Source organism: Lepidochelys kempii, chromosome 8, assembly GCF_965140265.1.
Source record: "Lepidochelys kempii isolate rLepKem1 chromosome 8, rLepKem1.hap2, whole genome shotgun sequence".
In the NCBI taxonomy this organism is placed as follows: domain Eukaryota; kingdom Metazoa; phylum Chordata; order Testudines; family Cheloniidae; genus Lepidochelys; species Lepidochelys kempii.
Window position 1 is genome coordinate 38,670,570 of NC_133263.1, and position 20,276 is coordinate 38,690,845.

Sequence of the window (20,276 nt, forward strand, 5' to 3'; positions counted from 1 at the left end):
GTTTAACTAGACTTTGATTGTAACTGTATACTCACCAGAGGTGCCTTCCCCGGCATCGTGGTCAGCCACCATGATGTCCTGCAACCCACAGGACTCCAGGGTTAAAAATATTTCCTGGCTCTTGGGGAGAATGATCCACCACTCACCTGTCTCCCATTCTCCTCCTCTTACTCATCCACCATATCGTCCTCCTTGTTGTCCCTAGACTCACACACCTGTGGGATGTCCATGTTGCTTTTGGGAGTACTGGTAGGATTACTCCCAAGAATCGCATGCAGCTCATTGCAGAACCGGCATGTGTGGGCTTCAGCACCAGAATGCCTGTTTGCCTCCCTTGACTTCTGGTACACTTGGCAAAGTTCTTGTATTTTCATATGGCACTGCTGTGTGTCCCTTGTGTAGCCCTTCTCCCTCATTCCACATCTTTGCATAGATGTCAGCATTTCACTGCACTGAAATCAAATTTCCATGGAAATCAAATTAAGTGCTACACCTCTGGCAGAGGTGGATTACAGAAGTTGACATTAGAAGTAACTTAGGTTGGCATAAAGGACCTGGTAGTGTAGACACATGCATTAACAGGTCAACTTAAGGTGGCTTTCTTGACCTAACTCCGTAGTGTAGACCAGGCCTCAGCTAAAATGAAAGCAAAAGGGATGGGACTCAAATACAGTGGGACAGGCACAGGCTGGGGACTCAGACCGCAAGTACTGTTTTCCCAATACTTGATTCTCTTTGCTTTGCCGAGTGCTCTCTGAACAGACTTGATTCCTGAGGAAATTGCAAAAGGCTCCTTGTGGGGAATCTCAAGTATTTGAGACTGAATGTCAGAGAGCTGCCTCAGAGAAAGCTCTGTGTTCTTGCTATGGCTAAAAAGCAATACTTCGTTGTCAATGTAGAAAATGGAAACTTGTATGTAAATGACAGAATAGACCGAGAGGGAACAAGCGAGAAATCTCCAGTCTGTTTTGTAAAACTGGAAAGTGTAATTGAAAACCCTTTGAAAGTTTCCCATGTGAATGTTGAAATCCGGGACTTAAATGGTAATGCACCGCAGTTCAAAGGAAGTAACGCTGATCTAGAAATGATTAATGAACATTGCCGGGTGCCGAATTTCCACTGGATTCTGCACAGAATCTGATGTTGGGAAGAATTAATTACAGAATTACCAGCTCAGCCCAAACCAACGTTTCTCCATAGCAGTGAAGGGTAGACAGGATGGCAGTAACTACTCAGAACTATTCCTAGAGAAACACTTGGGTGGGGAATGGCAAGTAACTCATCACTTGATCCTGACGGCTGTGGAAGTGGGAGATCCAGTCAGAACCTGGACTGCTCAAATTAGGATTAATTTGAAGCCAATGAGAATCCCCCGGTATTCACTGAACAGATCTACGAAGTCAGCCTGAGAGAAAATCTATCAGAATAATTCTTTGTACTGCAGGTGAAAGCCAGGAATAATGAGGAAGGTCTTAACGCACGATTCACATTGAGGATCATACATTCAGCATCATACCAGAAAATGGTCCGCAAATGTTTACTCGGGATCCCCAAAACGGTAAAACTACAACTAAAGGAATTTGGGACTTCGAAGAGCAGAATAATACATCTTCGGAGCGGAAGCCAAAGATGGAGGGAAATAGCTGCCCACAGCAAGGTAGAAGTGGATATTGTTGATCAGAAGGACAACGCCCCCCAGCTGATATCTGCATCAGTGTCCAGCCCACTTCTCGAAGACTGTCTCCCTTGGACAGTGATAGCTCTGATCTGCTTATCCGTCTGAGATGCAGGAGAAGATGGCAAGGTTAAATGGCATATAAAGGGTAACTCTCTGTTTCAGATAATATCCTTTCCTAACAATTATTATAAGATGGTCATGGAGAACACTCAGGCGGAGTATAATATTACAGTTATAGCCAGAGACAAAGACACCCCCATCTCCACACAGAAAACCATCCTGTGTTTTGATAATTACTTCAAAAAGTATATTGCTTTGCTTTGTGTGTTCAGTTTTAAAATATACCTTAATTAGGACACGATTATATACAGTGCTGAAAAAGTAAGCTGGCACATAGGGAAACAGACAGCACTTTATTTATTTGAGCAGTTGTAATTATTAGTTGAGACTCTGAGCGCCGCTGTTCACCACTCGGGGAGAGAGACGCAACGAGAAATGGAGCAGACAGACCAGTGTTTCACAGCACAGAACAGAGATTAAATCATCTTCAAACGGCAGCATCGCTGAATAAATCCTCTGCACTCGGCTTGGATTATAAACCCAACAGAAGAAAGCCTGTCTCCGAACTCTGCGTGCTGGTTTCATCTCAGACGTCTCTTTAGAGAGTTGGAAATGGCGAATGTACACATGCTGCTGGAAAACAAAGGACGAGTCCTGTTCTGCCTCATATTAGTTAATGTTTGGGAGGCAGTTTCTGGACAGATTCGCTATTCGATTCCGGAGGAAATGCAGAAAGGCTCTTCCGTGGGGAATATCGCAAAGGATCTGGGGCTGGCTATAACGGGGCTCTCAGACCGTGAAGTCCTCATTGTTGGCAGAGGTAGGACTCAGTATTTTACTTTGAATATTAAAAGCGGCCATTTATACCCCACGGAAAGAGTAGACAGAGAGCAGATCTGTGGCCAAAAGCAAACGTGTCTGCTAAATTTTGAAATTATAGTAGAGGAAAAAATGAAGGTTTTCGGAGTTGAAGTTGAAATCACAGATATTAATGACAACGAGCCCCGCTTCCAGGAAGATGAATTGGAATTTAGAATCAGTGAGTTAGCCTCCGTGGGAACCCGATATTCTCTTGAGGGGGCGCAGGATCCAGATTTGGGAACCAATTCTGTGCAGGGCTATTATCTCAGCAGTAACAAACACTTCTCTCTGGATGTGCAAACGGGAGCTGATGGGGACGAATATGTCGAACTGGTGCTGGAAAAGTCTCTAGACCGGGAAGAACAAGATGTTCACGATCTAATCCTCACAGCCACTGACGGGGGAGATCCAGTTAGGTCCGGAACTGCACAGATCCGCGTTATTGTCCTTGACGCAAATGACAATACACCAGTTTTCAGTCAGCCTGTCTATAAAGTGAATGTTTTGGAAAATGTGCCCGTCGGGTCTCTGCTGCTGACAGTAAACGCCACAGATCCGGACGAAGCGATAAATTCGGAGGTCACATATTCACTCCGGAAGATGAAAGACAAAGCGTCCCAGATATTCCAGGTGGATTCTAAAACGGGGGAAATATCAACTGTGGGAAACCTGGATTATGAGGAAGCTGCATCATATGAAATGGAGGTTCAAGCAAAGGACGTTGGAGACCTCTCGGCCAGGTCTAAAGTTCTGATAGCTGTTATTGATATAAATGATAATGCTCCTGAAATTACAGTCACGTCTGTAATCAAGTCAGTGAGTGAAGACAGCCCTCCAGGGACTGTGATCGCTCTAATACATTTACACGATCGAGATTCAGGGGAGAATGGAGAGGTCACGTGCTCCATACCCAGAAACATCCCATTCAGGTTACAGAAATCATTTGACAATTATTACAGCTTGGTGAGTGACAGAGCATTGGACCGGGAGCAGGTCTCCGATTACAATGTAACTATCACAGCCACAGACCGAGGGACTCCTCCTTTATCCTCAACAACAACTATTTTAGTACAGCTTTCAGACATAAACGACAACGCTCCTATTTTCAGCCAGACATCCTACACTTTGTACATCACGGAGAACAATCCCAGAGGAACTTCCGTTTCTTCCCTGAAAGCGAATGATCCTGACTCGGAGGAGAACGCCAGAGTCACTTACTCCATTACTGGAACTCAGATCCAGGAAGCTCCGCTCCCCTCCTCCATCTCCATTAACTCCGAGACTGGGGCTCTCTACGCTCTGCGCTCCTTCGATTACGAACAGTTCCGGGAGATTCGGTTCCAAGTGCAGGCTCAGGATGGGGGTTCCCCACCTCTCAGCAGTAATGTCTCCGTCACTCTCTTTATACTGGATCAGAATGACAACAGCCCGCACATCTTACACCCCTCCTTTCCCACCGATGGCTCCACGGGAGTGGAGTTGGCCCCTCGCTCCTCCGAGCCGGGTTACCTGGTCACTAAGGTGGTGGCGGTGGATGCAGACTCCGGGCAGAACGCCTGGCTCTCCTACCAGCTGCTGAAGGCTACAGAGCCGGGGCTCTTCTCTGTGGGACTCCACAGCGGCGAGATCAGGACAGCGCGCTCCTTTGTAGACAAAGATGCGCTCAAGCAAAGTCTGGTGGTTTTAGTGAAGGACAACGGGCAGCCCCCTCTCTCTGCCACGGCCACTGTCACGGTGGTGGTGGCTGACAGCATCCCCGAAATCCTCTCCGATTTAAGCAGCCTCTCAGCTCCTGCAGACCCCCAGTCCAGCCTCACCTTGTATTTGGTGATCGCTGTGGCTTCCGTTTCCTGCTTGTTCTTTACCTTTATCCTAGTGTTACTGGCCCTGAGACTCCGCAGGTGGCGAAACTCGCAGCTGTTTGACTCCTCGAGTGTGACTTTCAGTGGAGTTCCCGTCTCGCAGTTTGTGGGGATCGATGGAGTCAGAGCTTTTCTTCACTCCTGCTCACATGAGGTTTCTCTAACCACGGACTCCAGAAAGAGCCAGTGTATCCAGTCAGCATTAAACTATTCAAATAGGCCGATTGATGAGAAAAAGGAAGGTCTCTTAATTGCAGAAAATTTGAGGAATAATGAGGGGAATGATGCGCTTGGTCCGGTAAGTTTTCTTTACTTGCTTTTTTAAATGTTTTGACGCGTAATAATATAGTTTTATTCAGTGGATACTGGAAGCAGCTCTTGTGCAGAGCAAACATTCGGGGGAACCCTGCTTGTCTCTCTTCCTGCGATCTTGGTTCAGAACCTGTAAACAGTCGGAGAAGGCAGGATTAGGATAAAATCGTCTATACTCATGCATTAATAGGAGATGAAACTATCTGTTGTTGTTATTCAAGTGTGACAGACTCTAGTTCACATTTTTAAACCGAATTTAGTAGGGCATGAGCCGAAGAAAAATAAATTATTATACCTTTCTAGAATGGGTTTTATCAAGAATTCACCGGAACTGCTTCGGAATCTCTATATTTCTAACACCGAATACTCTCCTTAAGGAAGGCTTCCATAAGGAACCTGTTCACGTTTTTAAGTTTTGTATTACAGTGTTTGTGAGAATAAAATAAAATATCCTTCGATATAGTGAAGATTGTATATTCTGTGTAAGATACATTTGTCTTTTTAGTGCACAATTAGAATAGAAGAGGGGGAAATATCTTGAAAGCCAACTTTGAAAAATATAATTTCATAAGAAATTACTTAGGACAATTACATTTATTTTACATTATTTATTTAGTTTCGTGCCCAGACTTGCAGTTTCGTTTAAGGACATAAACAATTACACCCATTTTCTCATAATTTGGTTCGTTTATGTTAAGTGACGTTACATCTGGTGAGAATAAAAATATTGGTAGTAGGAAAAGAGGAGTACGTGGGAGACCTGGTTAGCATCAGTGCTTCACTCCCTGCCTTACAATGGCAAAGACACTATGTAGTCTCAAGGTCCTGCAAGACTTCTCAATACGTCTAGTTTTCCAGATAGCAGTGGACGCTAAAAACACTTTCTTGCCACCTATGGCTAGCCCGATTGCTGCATCCAACAGGTAGTACCAAGACTTAGCCACAGTGATGCATGCATTTGTAACCTCCAGGATCAACTGCTGCAATTCTCTATATTTAAGAACAAAGTGCCATTTAAAAAGATAAGACTACTTAACACAGGTACTCTAACATATTTAAGCAATTCAGATCAACCTGAACCCATCATCCCAATGACATACTGGATGCCTATTCAATGCCAAATCAAATTCATAGTATTTGTACTCACTTTCAAGGCTCTCTGTAGGATAAACTTAAGTTAGAGGAACCCTTTGAGTTTCACTCACTCTGGTCATAGTTATTCATAACAATAAAATTAACCAGTAATTGTGACTATCTCCACACACAGAAAATACAGGCTCCAAAATGGGGGAGTGGGGGAGAGGGCAGAGTTTTGTAACAACTGACTTATGGCTAGAGAACTCATTCTGGAGAGGTAAGGGAAAGCACTGGGGTGCTGTGTGGAATATGGAAGACACTTTATGATACTGATACCAATATTATAAAATTGCAAGGAATGTGACCAGATAGGCCATGTAAAGTGTCTGTGAAAATGTTATGATTTGCCAGGTAGGATGATCTTGTTTATATGGAGTGATAGCTCACTGGTTTGAACATTGGCCTGATAAACCCAGGGTTGTGAGTTTAATCCTTAAGGGGGCCAACTAGGGATCTGGGGCAAAAATTGAGGATTGGTCCTGCTTTGAGCAGGGGGTTGGACTAGATGACCTCCTAAGGTCCCTTCCAACCCTGAGATTCTATGAGATGTTTGTATCACCTTTGTACTGTGAGTTATAGATATGTATGGTATATCTGTATTTCAAAACTTGTCCTGCGTTTCTGGGTGACAGATAGAATGGGATCAGCACTAAGCCTGCTTGGTGGCCCATCAAGGGACATCAGCTGTACAATGAACCCATTGAAAGAAGGCAGGGGCTACACCTTATGAGTCAACAAGACATGTAGGGCATGCCTGTGGACAGAGAACTCTAGGGTTTTTCCATACCATGTGCTGTGAAGCTTGTGTTTGGGACAAAGGAAATACTAGCCACGTAGCAAAAGAATATGAAAGGCAGCTACATCTTCTCCATTTTGTCTTCATTCCTGCTTCTTACCTCTGGAATAACTTTTTCTACGAATAAAGTTCTGAACAGAGGACTGAATGACCTATCCAAGCTGTGGATGTATTCCAGAGGAACTTTCAAGCCAGAAAACTCACCAATACTGCTAAGAACCTGATATATGGACTTTGAAGTCTCTGTATGTATCTGAGTGCTTTTTTATCATTTAACAACTCTCTTCTTGTTCTTTGGTTTTTTTTTTTACAATAAACCTTTAGTTTTAGACACTAAAGACTGGCTGGCAGTGTGATATTTTGGGTATGATCCAAAATAATATTGACCTGGTAAGGTGGCTGACCCTTTGGGGTCAGAAGAACATTTTGTATACTGAGCAGATTTTGTAAATAACTTCTCACTGTACTGGACCTTTGTGCTGATTGGGAGCCAGGAAACTGAAATACAATAAAGGGGGCTGTGTGGTTTCTCTTTTTAGTTTCTTGATAACTAGTGTGGGGGATCAGAAGCATAGAATCATATGCTTGAATCATAGAATCAAACCAGCATCGTTTGTGACTGGTTGGTGAATTTAACTTCAGTGTTGCCCACCAGTTTTGGGAGTATCTGCTCTCCCTTTTGCAGCTTGCCCTGCCCTTGGCATTTTCAGTGAGGGCTTTCCCAGGCACACCAGGTCACAAGCACAACCCTATTTCTTGAAATAATGAATGCAAAACCCATCTTCTCTCTCCAGAATATACAAACTTCACAAGATCTAAGAATAAGTATTTTATTCTCCAAGTGATACCAGAATTAAAACATAAACATAATCCCCATGTCTTCCATCAGGGCTCTGGCTCTTGGGAGGAAAATGCAATAATAATAAAAATACAATTACACTTTATTTTGAAGCAAACGACTTTGATAAAGGATAAAGAAAGTGCTACTGTAAACTATAGAGATATCCGTGGGTGTTTGGACAAACCTTTTAAAATATAATTAAGGCTAGAACAGACTGGATTGAGAATAATTTTTAAACATTTATATTAAATGTATTAGAATACCTTTCCTCTTGTCTAGATCTCTATCGGTGACTTCATTAGTTTTAGGAACAGGAGTACTTGTGGCACCTTAGAGACTAACAAATTTATTAGAGCATAAGCTTTTGTGGGCTACAGCCCACTTCATCAGATGCATAGAATGGAACATATAGTAAGAATATATATATATATATATATATATATATATATATATATATATATATATATATATATATATATATATATACACACACACACACACATACAGATAAATAGGAACTTGCCATACAAACTGTGAGAGGCTAATTAGTTGAGTTTTGTGTGCTGCAGTTCTCCGGCTGAGCTCAGAGTGTCGCTGTTGGCCAATGTGGTGTGGAGCTACAGCCAGAGATCCATTACAGCTGGCTGCAGCCTGATTTCTCAATCACACAGTGCAGATCGCAGAGAAAACAACCAGAGAGACGCGCACACAGCCTCGCTGCTCAGAGAAAGCCTCCCTCTGGACTCTGGTGTTCAATTAGCCTGAGAAATTGAATTCATTTTCTTTTCATTACCTGGGATATTTACCAAATATCTGGATTTATAAGCACTTTTTGTACAGAATAAAGAAGAGAGCGTACATGAAAATGCGTGGTATGGAAACTAGGCAGAGACCGAGCGGCAGGGCAGTCACACGGCAGGTACTGTTGTTTCCCTTCTTATTCTCGTTGTTCTACCGGGTGGTCTCGGAACAGATCCGTTATTCGATTCTGGAGGAAATGGCCAAAGGTTCCCTTGTGGGGAATCTCGCCAACGATTTGGGATTGAGTATCCGAGAGCTTCCGCAGCGAAAGCTCCGTGTCAGTTCCGAAAAGCAATACTTCAGTGTGAATGGGGAAAATGGCAACCTGTATGTGAATGGCAGGATAGACCGGGAGGAGATATGCGGGGAAACACCCCTTTGTGTCCTGACACTCGAAACGGTAGTAGAAAATCCTTTGAATGTTTTCCATGTGACTGTAGCAATCCAGGACATTAATGATAACGCCCCGAGGTTCAAGACAAACAACATTGATTTAGCAATTATTGAATCCGCACTGCCTGGTGTGCGATTTCCACTAGAATCTGCGCAAGATCCAGACGTTGGAGTCAACTCATTGAAGAGTTACCAACTCAGCAAGAACCCGCATTTTATCCTGTCAGTAAACGAGAGTCCAGATGAAAATAAATATGCTGAGTTAATTTTGGAAAAATCTTTGGATCGGGAAAAGCAAAACTCCCATCACTTGATCCTGACGGCTGTGGATGGGGGAGATCCAGTCAGAACTGGGACGGTTCAGATTAGGATTAATGTCACTGACGCCAATGACAGTCGCCCCGAATTTACTAAAGAGATCTACAAAGTAAGCCTGAGAGAAAATCTACCAAATGGCTCCTTAGTGGTTCAGGTGAAAGCCACGGATCAGGATGAAGGGTTAAATGCCCAAATCACATACATTTTTAGCAACATTAAAGAAAATGCTCTTAAATTATTTCATTTAGATCCTGCGAGTGGAAGAATTACAAATACAGGGATTCTGGATTTTGAGAAAACAAATACATACACAATACGTATAGAAGCCAGAGATGGGGGAGGACAATCTGCTCACTGCAAAGTTCAAATAGAAATTCTTGATGAGAACGACAATGCGCCGGAAGTGACGTTCACATCTGTATCCAGTCCCATTCCAGAAGACTCAGTACCAGGCACAGTGACGGCTCTGATCAAAGCCTATGACCGAGATGCCGGTGAAAATGGAGACGTCACTTGTCATCTTCAACACAATTTGCCTTTCAAACTAGTGTCGTCCTCTAATAATTATTACAAAATTCTCACAGATAGCACCCTGGACAGGGAAAGGACTCCAGAGTACAATATCACAATCATAGCCACAGACAACGGTTCTCCCCTCCTCTCCACCCAGAAAACCATCCTGTTGCAGATCTCGGATGTCAATGACAACGCCCCTGCCTTTGAGAAACCTTCCTATACCGCCTATATGCCAGAGAACAATCCCTCGGGGGCCTCTATTTTCAGAGTAAAAGCCTCAGACCGGGATCTGGACCGGAACGCCCGAGTCACTTACTCCATCCTGAGCAGCAACCTAGAGAAGCTGCCTCTCTCCTCCTACATCTCCATTAACTCCCAGACCGGAGTGATCTATGCGCAGCGCTCCTTCGACTATGAGCAATTCCGGGAGTTTGAGATGCAAGTGAAGGCCCAAGACGGCGGGTCCCCGCCACTCAGCAGCAATGTCACCGTCAGGGTGTTTATTGTGGATCAGAATGATAACGCCCCTCGCATCCTGCACCCTTCCCTCGGAGCCGATGGCTCCGCCTTGTTCGAGATGGTGCCTCGCTCGGCAGAGGCAGGTTATCTGGTGACTAAGGTGGTGGCGGTGGATGCTGACTCAGGACACAATGCCTGGCTCTTCTACCATCTGCTCCAGGCCACGGACCCGTCGCTCTTCAGCATTGGGCTGCAGAGCGGGGAGATCCGGACAGCCCGCGCCTTTGCGGACAGAGATGCTGTGAAGCACAGGCTGGTCACCCTGGTGAAGGACAACGGGCAGCCGTCTCTGTCCGCCACAGTAACTCTCAACCTGGTGTTTGCTGAGAACTTCCAAGAGGCTCTTCCAGAAATGAGCGACCAATCGGATGACTCGGCCTCTCAGTCTGATTTACAGTTTTACTTGGTGTTGGCTTTAGCCTTGATCTCATTTTTGTTCCTCCTGACAGTTGCACTGGCCATTGTGATGAAATGTGGAAGGTCGATGAATTTTCCAGTTTTGCAATGTTTTGGTTCTGATCATTTTTCCAAGTCAGGTCCCGGATTGCCGCGGAGCTACTGCGATGGGACTTTACCATACAGCTATAATCTGTGTTTAACCGCAGACTCTGACAAAACGGCGTTTAGTCTCCTAAAATCAAATGGTCAGAATTTAATAGAAGAGAACATTCTTTGCAGGGACAACTCTGGAATGCTACCTATGAGCAGTAAATCTGCTCCTGGAGATCCAAAATCTGTAGCCGAAGCACTTGGAAAGGTGAGTCTTTGTACAGATTCGCTCCTACATCAGGGCTTTTAAAATTCCATTTCTTTTAATTCGAAATGAAAGTTTTAATAGTTAAAAATATTGTTATTTGGATTAGTTATTTCTAGTATCAACTTTTATCGCTTTACAATAGGGGGTTTAATACAGAGATTTTTTTGTCAGTGGAGTGTCTGAATTTTCTTCAGTGTGTCAAAGTAAAATGAATCAGCGTTTTTTTTTTTTTAATTATGAGATACATTGTGAAACATAATTTTCTTTAGGAGTAGCTTCCTTGTAGCATTTGAAAATGAGCATATATTGTCAGTTTGTGTGTATACAGATAAAATGTACAGGCACACGTATTATATAGGCATACTTAAATTTATAATAATCTAGGTATAAAACAAAATTATACATTTATATATATGAAAACAGCTAAAACACTCAAATACACGCTTGCATCCACAATGCATATACTGCCCTGAGAGTTTTCTCTGTTCCTAGTCTGTTCTATTCTATGTAGATGTTTATACCTCGCTTATCACCATAATGTCTGAGTTCCTCCCAGTAGTGCATTCACAGAATCATAGAATCATAGAATATCAGGGTTGGAAGGGACCTCAGGAGGTCATCTAGTCCAACCCCCTGCTCAAAGCAGGACCAATCCCCAATTAAATCATCCCAGCCAGGGCTTTGTCAACCCATTCAACAATGTGAGTACACATCTGCCATCTAGATTAGAGAAGTCAAGGTCAAAGAAGCGTGCCTTGCATTTGGAACAGAAAGTGGTGACGTTTGTGATGGTCCTTAGTTCCTGAGAGAGTTCATGCCACAGTCTCTGCTCCCAGAGAGAGTTCTTTCCCAAAACAAATGGTTTTAATCTTATTGTTCAGAATTCCATTTTCCCAGAGCATAGTGGTTGACCACGGTCTTTGTCCCAAAGCATTACAGTCTTTTCGGTGTTCTGGGCCCAAGGAAGTGAGCACTTGAACAATAAGGATCATCACGTTGAGCAACATTTTAAATTTTTTTGGAAGCCAGTGTAAACAGTAGAGGACAGGCAACCTATGTTGTTGAGGAGATGAGCTGCTGCATTTTGTACTAGTTGGAATTTTCAAAGTGCTGAAGGTTTCATGACTAAATATATTGCATTGCTGTAATCCAGTCAAGAGGTGATACAGGCATGAATAACTGAGGCCAGGTCCTCATTACCAGGATGGGATGGAGTCTCATAGCCAAGTGGAGGGGAAAGAAATCATTAATCACAGCTGTTGTTGTTTGTAAGACCTCAGCATCAGCAAGAAATCCAATAGTACACCTAGACTACAGATTGAATTTACCAAGTGTAGATGTGAAATTTCAGGTAAAGGAGACTTCACTGTGACTGCAAACTCTTCAAAATACTTTCCGCTCCCACCAGCATCACCTCTGTTTTGCTCAGTTCCAACTTCAGCGAGCTATTCATCCAGGAGCTGATTTCATCTAAGCACTGGGCCATCTTGGTGGTAATGGTATTGTTTTATGTAGTGAAGGATAGGTGAGCCAGGACCACCTGGGCCACAATATAGATTTTAATAAGGCTGCATGAGTTTAAAATAATGTCAGAAATTGGCCCTTTTTTATAAGTAGACAAATTTGCACAGTTATAGTTAATATGTAACTTAACTTTTTGATATCTTATGTACTGAAGGTGATTGATGTGTCATGAGATTAAACTGGTAGTGGCTCTGTATGTGTGTGAGTGCGTGCGTGCATGTGCATGTGCGCACCTCTGTGTGCGGGAGGTAACGAAATTTACTTGAAATTTTTAAAAAATATAAAATAGATTGATTTGCATATGTTGAATTATTTTGTAGAAAGTATATTTGGAGGGATTTGTCCATGGTCCTGTGAGATGCTTTTCATTTTCAACACCTAATAATTGTCCAAGAAATCTTTTATCATTGATAAGTAGTAAGAATTCTAGGAGAGAACCTCATGTGGTTTTTACACATTCGTTTTTCCAAAAAAAAGGACATTCTTAATTATGTTAAGCATTTTCTATTCTCTGTAAGAAGACTTCATTTTAGAAAGAAAGAAAGAAAGAAAGAAAGAAAGAAAGAAAGAAAGATTTCCCTCATCCTGTGAAACCTTACTGAAAGAGACATTTTATAGTGTAAATGACCCAGAAAATTAGCCAGTTAGCCTGACATAAATCCAAGAGAAAACAGTCGTAGTACCTGATACAGGACTTTATCAATAACATTTATAGTCCAGTTGCTAGTATCAATCAATATGTTTTCATGGAAAACAACTGTTATTAAATGGCCTTGACATCTTTTTTTATAAGATTACAAGTTTGAATCACCAATGAATAAGTGTGATTATTTTGGAATCTCACAGGGATCAGATCTCAATCTGGTGCTATTCCATATTTTTGTCATTGATGTGGAAAAAAATACAAAATACGCGCTGATAAAAATTTGCAGATGACAGAGAGATTGATGGAAAGGTAAATAATTGTAAGTGCGGGTCATTGATACCAAGAAATCTGGATCGCTGTATAATCTGAACCCAATCAAACGCCATGTGTTTTAATAAGACAAATGCAATGTCATACCTTTACAGACAAACATTATCGACCATACTTTTGTTTTGGGGGAGTATGGGACTATAATCTTGGAAGCAGTGAACCTGAAAAAAGATTTAAGGGTTGTTATATCAGCAGCAGCAGCAGCAGCATCCCTGAGTATTATATCATGAGAATTTAAAAACAAAACCCAAAACAAAACAAAACACAACAATTAGCCTTCACAACGTACAAAATCTTTAAGCATAAAAAGGGGGAAACTACTGTCTAAAATTTATCCCCGTGAGTCACCAATAAATCCTGACCATGAACGGATTCAATAGGTTTATGCATGTCGTAGCCATATTAGTGCAAGGATATTAGAGGGAAAAGGTGTGTGAGGTAATAAGAACCAACTTGAAGAAGCTGGTCCAATAGAAGATATTACCTCACCCACCTTGTCACCCTAGGTTTGGTTGAAACCTCCCCAGAATTCCTGCATTTTCGGTTCTCAAATGCTCTTGTTCTTCGACTTTCCTTAAAATTCTCACAGCGCCTAAGGGTAGAATTGGAGGAGAGAGGCTCCATACAGTGATTTTAAATGGTCCATTCAACAAGCTCAGAGCTGAAAGGGGGACGTGAAATGGGATGGTGATTGGAGAGGCAAGTAGGGACAAGGGTGGAGTGGTCTGTTTGTTTATTTAATGGTAGAGAGTAAAATATGCTTTTTTGAGGGGAAAGAGCCAGAGGAGAAGGAAGGGGTAAAGAAAAGAGGGAGGGAGAGGATGAGAGTGGACACAAGGGTGATTAGGAGATGGGGTCACTGGGACATATGGAGGGGTTACTGTGGAACTCTTTGCCAGAGGATTGTGTGAAGACCAAGACTATAACAGGGTTCAAAAAAGAACTAGATATATTCATAGGTCCATCAATGGCTATAAGCCGGGATGGTGTCTCTAGCCTGTTTGCCAGAAGCTGGGAATGATAGACAGGGAATGACAGGTTTCAGAGTAGCAGTTTGTTAGTCTCTAAGGTGCCACAAGTACTCCTGTTCTTTTTGACAGGGAATGGATCACTTGATCATACCTGTTATGTGCATTCCCTCTGGGTCACCTGGCATTGGCTACTGTCGGAAGAGAGGATACTGGGCTAGATGGACCTTTGGTCTGACACAATATGGCCGTTCTTATGTTCTTATGTTAGAGGAGGCGAAAAGATGAGAAACTTTTGTGTATTTGACAGGGGAAGAGAGTCAAGGCGGTGCAGGAGCTGCTGCTGGAGATCCATAGGAGCCCCCTGCAGTGCGATTGCTCGGTAACACAGCGCAGCTCCTAGAGGAAACAAAGCAGGGGAAAGCTCTCACACACTTGCTGGGAAAAGAAATCCTTTCCTGGACTTGTGGTGTGTTACTAGGCAGAGAAGTTCATTTTGTTTACATGGAAGTGACTAGTCTGGAAAACCTTTCAATGTAACAGGAATTTAAAACAAAGAATTTATTCAGACCAGACAGGCAAGGAGAGCATATCGGAGAGTGACTGAGATGGAAACCAGGCACAGAGAGCCGAGCCGGGCAGTCACGCGGCAGGTACTGTTGTTTCCCTTCTGATTCTCTTTGTTCTGCCGGGCAGTCTCGGAGCAGATTCATTTTTCTATTCCAGAGGAAATGGCCAAAGGTTCCCTTGTGGGGAATCTCGCCAACGATTTGGGGTTGGATGTCAGAAAATTGCAGCAGCGAAAGCTCTGTGTCAGTTAGGAAAAGCCATACTTCAGTGTGAATGGGGAAAATGGCAACCTGCAAAAAAACACCCTTTTTTGTCCTGACGTTCGGTTGAAAATCCTTTAAATATTTATCATGTGAACATCGAAATCCGGCACATTAATGATAACGCCCCGCGGTTCAAAAGAAACAGCGTTCATTTAATCGATACTATCAGGCGCGGGATTCCCAGTAGAATCTGCACAAGATCCAGATGCTAGAATCAACTTGCTGCAGAGTTACCAGCTCAGTAAAACCCCGCATTTTATCCTTTTTGTGAAGGAGACCCCAGATGGCATTAAGCATGAGGAAAGAATTTTAGAAAAACCTTTGGATAGGGAGCAACAAAGTTCTCATCACTTGATCCTGGCGGCTGTGGACAGGAGAGATCCATTTAGAACGGGGACAGTTACGATTCACTTTAAAATTTCTGACGCCAGTGACAATCCTCCAATATTCACTGAAGAGACATACAAGGTCAGCCTGAGAGAAAATCTACCAAAAGGCTCTTTCCTTCTTCAGGTGAAAGCCATGGATAAGGATGAAGGATTGAATGCGAAGATCACCTACACCTTCAGCGACATTCAAGACACAGGGCGCCAATTATTCAGCGTAGACCCAGAGAAAGGAGACACTACAAGTAAGGACCCCTGGTCAATATCACAATCACAGCCCCAGACAAAGGCTCTCCCCCCCTCTCCACCCAGAAAACCATCCTGTTGCAGATTTCGGGTATCAATGACAACGCTCCTGTCTTTCAGAAACCTTCCTACAGCGTCTATGCGCCAGAGAACAATCCCCCGGGGGCAGGGCTGGATTACCCAGTAGGCAGACTAAGCATGTGTTTAGTTTAGGCAGACTAAGCATGTGCTTGAGGTTTTTTTTGGAAAAAAATTGATATTTCAAAAAAAGCATCTAAGTAGTCATCATGGGAAAAACCAGAACTTTGTTAGACTTCCTTACACTCCACTACACACTCTTACCCCATTTGTCTGTTCTCTTTTTGTTACTTATCCCCACCTAAACCGGGGGGGGGGGGGGGGCATCCTACTAATGTAGATTGAAATAATGCCAAGAAATCAGATCCAGTCATGTGTTGCAATAAATTTATGTTTTATTATTGATATATTCTGAGTTAAATTCTTGTTGGAGCTTGTGGCTCAGTTTGACCCATTTTTAGCAGGCCATATCTCAAAATGAGATATGGCATAAAATGCTGGCAAAGGTAACCCATCATACTTATCCAAGATAATATGTGATGAACTCATTGGTCTAATGAGTGACAAAGTTTGTTCAGCTATTGTGGATGAAATTAGTACTTCTGAGTACTTCAGTTTATCTGTTGACTCTACACCTGATCTTTCCCATATTGATCAATTGAGTATTGTACTAAGATATGTGTCTCCCACAGCTGGAAAACCTGTTGAACAATTTATAACATTCCTCAATTTGAAAAGCCACACTGGTGAAGAAATGGCAAATCAAGTACTGCATTATCTGTGCCAAGTTTGCAAAATATATTTCTCAAAGTGCAGAGGTCAATCTTATGACAATGCTGCCAACATGTCAAGGCATTATCAAGGAATGCAGAAGAAGCTTTTAAAACAGAACAAATATGCCATATTCATACCATGTGTTGAAATCTCTTTCTAATACTCGCTGGGAGGCACGTGCAGTGGCAACAAGTGCAATTCTGGAGTCCTATTCAAAGACTGTGGATGAAATAGAAAGTATAGCTGAAGACCAATCACAAAAGGGAGAAACTATATGAGAGGCAGAAAACATTGCAAACAAGATGCAAGAACTAGAGTTTGTATTCATGTTGACCATGTGGAATGAAATTTTACAACACGTTTACCACACAAGTCAAGCTCTCCAAGAAAAATAATTGGATTTGAAAACATGTGCAGACCTCTGTCAGTCATTAGCAAACCACTTACACACTTTGAGGAATGATTTTGAAAGATTTGAAGACTTATCAAAAGATATCTTGCCTGATATTAACTACAAAGAAGACCAGTCCCGCAAGAGAATCAGGAAAAAAGAAGCAAATGATAGCGGTCCAATAGAAACAGCATTGAATCCTAGAGACAAATTTTGCATATCTACTTACTACGCTATACTTGATACACTTGAAGCTCATATGAAGAGGAGAGGTGAACTGTACAAAGAAGTATCAAACAGATTTTCTTTTCTAAATGATATGGACTTATCTGATGAACAATATTCACAAGGTTCCCAAAAGCTAGTTAACTCATACCCTGTTGACTTAAACATGAATCTCTGTGGAGAAGTATGGCAGTTCCACTGTTATATGCACGCAAAGTTTAATGAAACAGGAAAAATGAAATTCAGTCACATTGATCTTCATGACACAATATTGAAAGATGGAATACAATGTGTATTTCCAAATGTAGAGATCACACTACATATTTTTCTAACATTGATGATTACTAACTGCTCTGCAGAACGCTCTTTTTCTCAGCTGAAAAGAATAAAAAACCCTCAGAGAACAACAATGTGTCAGGACAGACCTGATTCACTTTCCCTATTGTGTATGGAAGTGGACATGCTTCGTGGAGTCACCTTCAATGAACTTATCCAGAATTTTGTAATCAGAAAATCTAGAAAGAAGCTATTTTAATTTCAGCATACATGTAAGTTTTGTGTCATTTTGAAAAATAAAATTTTATTTTATGATATAGTACAGTTTTTATTTTGAATTACATATGGGGGGGCACCATAATCTTTTCAGTGCTTATGGCCTCTAAAGGTCTTAATCCGGCCCTGCTTGGGGGCCTCTATTTTCAGTGTAAAAGCCTCAGACCGGGATCTGGACCTGAACGCCCGAGTCACTTACTCCATCCTGTGCTGAAGCATCAAGGAGGTGCCTCTCTCCTCCTACATCTCCATTAACTCCCAGACCAGAGCGATCTATGCGCAGCGCTCCTTCGACTATGAGTAATTCCGGGAGTTTGAGATGCAAGTGAAGGCCCAAGACGGCATGTCCCCGCCTCTCAGCAGCAATGTCACCGTCAGGGTGTTTATTGTGGATCAGAATGATAACGCCCCTCGCATCCTGTACCCTTCCCTTGGAGCCGATGGCTCCACCTTATTCGAGATGGTCCCTCGCTCCTCCGAGGCAGGTTATCTGGTGACTAAGGTGGTGGCAGTGGATGCTGACTCAGGACACAATGCCTGGCTCTCCTACCACGTGCTCTAGGCCACTGACCCGTCGCTCTTCAGCATGGGGCTGCAGAGCGGGGAGATCCGGACAGCCCGCGCCTTTGCAAACAGAGACGCTGTGAAACACAGGCTGGTCACCCTGGTGAAGGACAACGGGCAGCCACCTCTGTCTGCCACAGTGACTCTCAACCTGGTGTTTGCCGAGAACGTCCAAGAGGCTCTTCCAGAAATGAGCGACCAATCGGGTGACTCGGCACCTCAGTCTGATTTACAGTTTTACTTGGTGTTGGCTTTAGCCTTGATCTCATTTTTGTTCCTCCTGACAGTTGCACTGGCCATTGTGATGAAATGTGGAAGGTCGATGAATCTTCCAGTTTTGCAATGTTTTGGTTCTGATCATTTTTTCAAGTCGGGTCCCGGATTGCCCAGGAGCTACTGCGATGGGACTTTATCATATAGCTATAATCAATGTTTAGCCGCAGACTCTGGCATAATGACGTTTAGTCTCCTAAAATCAAATGGTCAGAATTTCATAGAAGAGGATATTCTTTGCAGAGACAACTCTGAAATGCTGCCTATGAGCAGTACATCTGTGCCTGGAGACCCAAAGTCCAAGGCCGACACACTCCATGAGGTGAGAGTCTGTCATGATGCGCTAGTGTGTCTGCCTGTGTTTTGAAACAGTTTTAATTCTAGTCAAAATTAGATCTCTTGGACCTTTTTAGTAATACACTATTTACTATACGTGTTGCTTGACTAATTAGTTTATGAATACATATATTGAATATGAATATATTTTCCATAATGAAGCTTACTTTCCATAAAGAACCTTTTAACCTTTTTTTTTAAAGTTATTTCATGTTGTGGTGCTAAGTTCATTGGTAAGACAAGTTGAAAAGCTGGTAAGTGTGGAATATGTCATGATGCACTAATCCCAAAAGAGATATAGAATATCACTAAGTAGTTTCAAAGTATTATAATAATTGTCATGTTAAGACATTACTTTATTTCCACATTATCATAGCTTTCTCTCCCTTTGACTTGGAATGGGTATTAATACAAATGTAACCATAAAGATATTTTTAATGTGCCTCATCCATAGCATGGGAGAATAAAGTGGCACAGAAATAAAAATAGTTACATAAATAGAAAATTTCCTGATAATATGATTAAATTATTCCCTAATCATTAACAATGATTCTAGGGTAACAGTTTAATTTCTCGGCAGATACACAGTTTGCTCTCCCTCTCATTCCTGTCTTTCTTTTGCCTTTTTTCCTTCTGTTCAGTCTCTGAGGACTGAAGCATTAATATCTAAAACAAAGCAACTAGGGACAAATGCTTGATCTTCTCAAAGGAATAAGATACAAAGTTTGCATATAGATGTAAGAGATGTAAACAAAACCTATGAGATATTCTTTCATAATTGTGACAAAGTTCCTGCTCTACCTTGGTGGGTCTTGCACTTATTGGAGGATTTGCTCGCCTTGGAGCTTCACGGCAGCCCTCAGCTTGGCCGTTTTTCTGAATTCACAGTCCAAGTCGACTCCTCCTGTGTCTGACCAGGAGTTGGGGAGGATCTGGGGGGAACCCGGGCCCGCCCTCTACACCGGGTTCCAACCCAGGGCCCTGTGGAATGCAGCTGTCTAGAGTGCTTCCTGGAACAGCTGTGCGACACCTACAACTCCGTGGGCTACTTTCCAATGGCCTCCTCCCAACACCTTCTTTATCCTCACTATAGGACCTTCCTCCTGATAATGCTTGTACACCACAGTCCTCCAACAGTCCGCGTTCTCACTCTGAGCTCCGAGTGCCTCTTGCTCCCAGCTCCTCACACGCACACCTCAAACTGAAGTGAGCTCCTTTTTAAAACCCAGGTGCCCTGATTAGCCTGCCTTAATAAATTCTAGCAGCTTCTTCATTGGCTGCAGGTGTTCTAATCAACCT

General features: G+C 42.7%; 1 protein-coding gene and 1 pseudogene across 15 annotated transcripts in view; both read left to right on the forward strand.

The window, feature by feature from the left end:
- The window catches only part of LOC140915802 (protocadherin gamma-C5-like), a 384,766-nt gene that overhangs the window by 142,416 nt on the left and 222,074 nt on the right, over positions 1-20,276 (forward strand). Inside the window, exon 1 of one of the 15 annotated variants that reach the window (XM_073356135.1) lies at positions 2,132-4,759. The exons of 12 other annotated variants lie outside the window; for them this stretch is intronic. In XM_073356135.1, coding sequence (XP_073212236.1) covers positions 2,351-4,759 — 2,409 coding nt within the window. In that variant the 5' untranslated portion in view covers positions 2,132-2,350. Of the gene's footprint in view, positions 1-2,131; positions 4,760-8,391; positions 8,467-8,504; positions 10,852-20,276 lie in introns of those variants that run through there. 2 more of the 15 variants (XM_073356156.1, XM_073356139.1) reach the window with 2 other exon arrangements.
- Positions 14,036-19,008, forward strand: LOC140916408 (protocadherin gamma-B5-like; annotated as a pseudogene).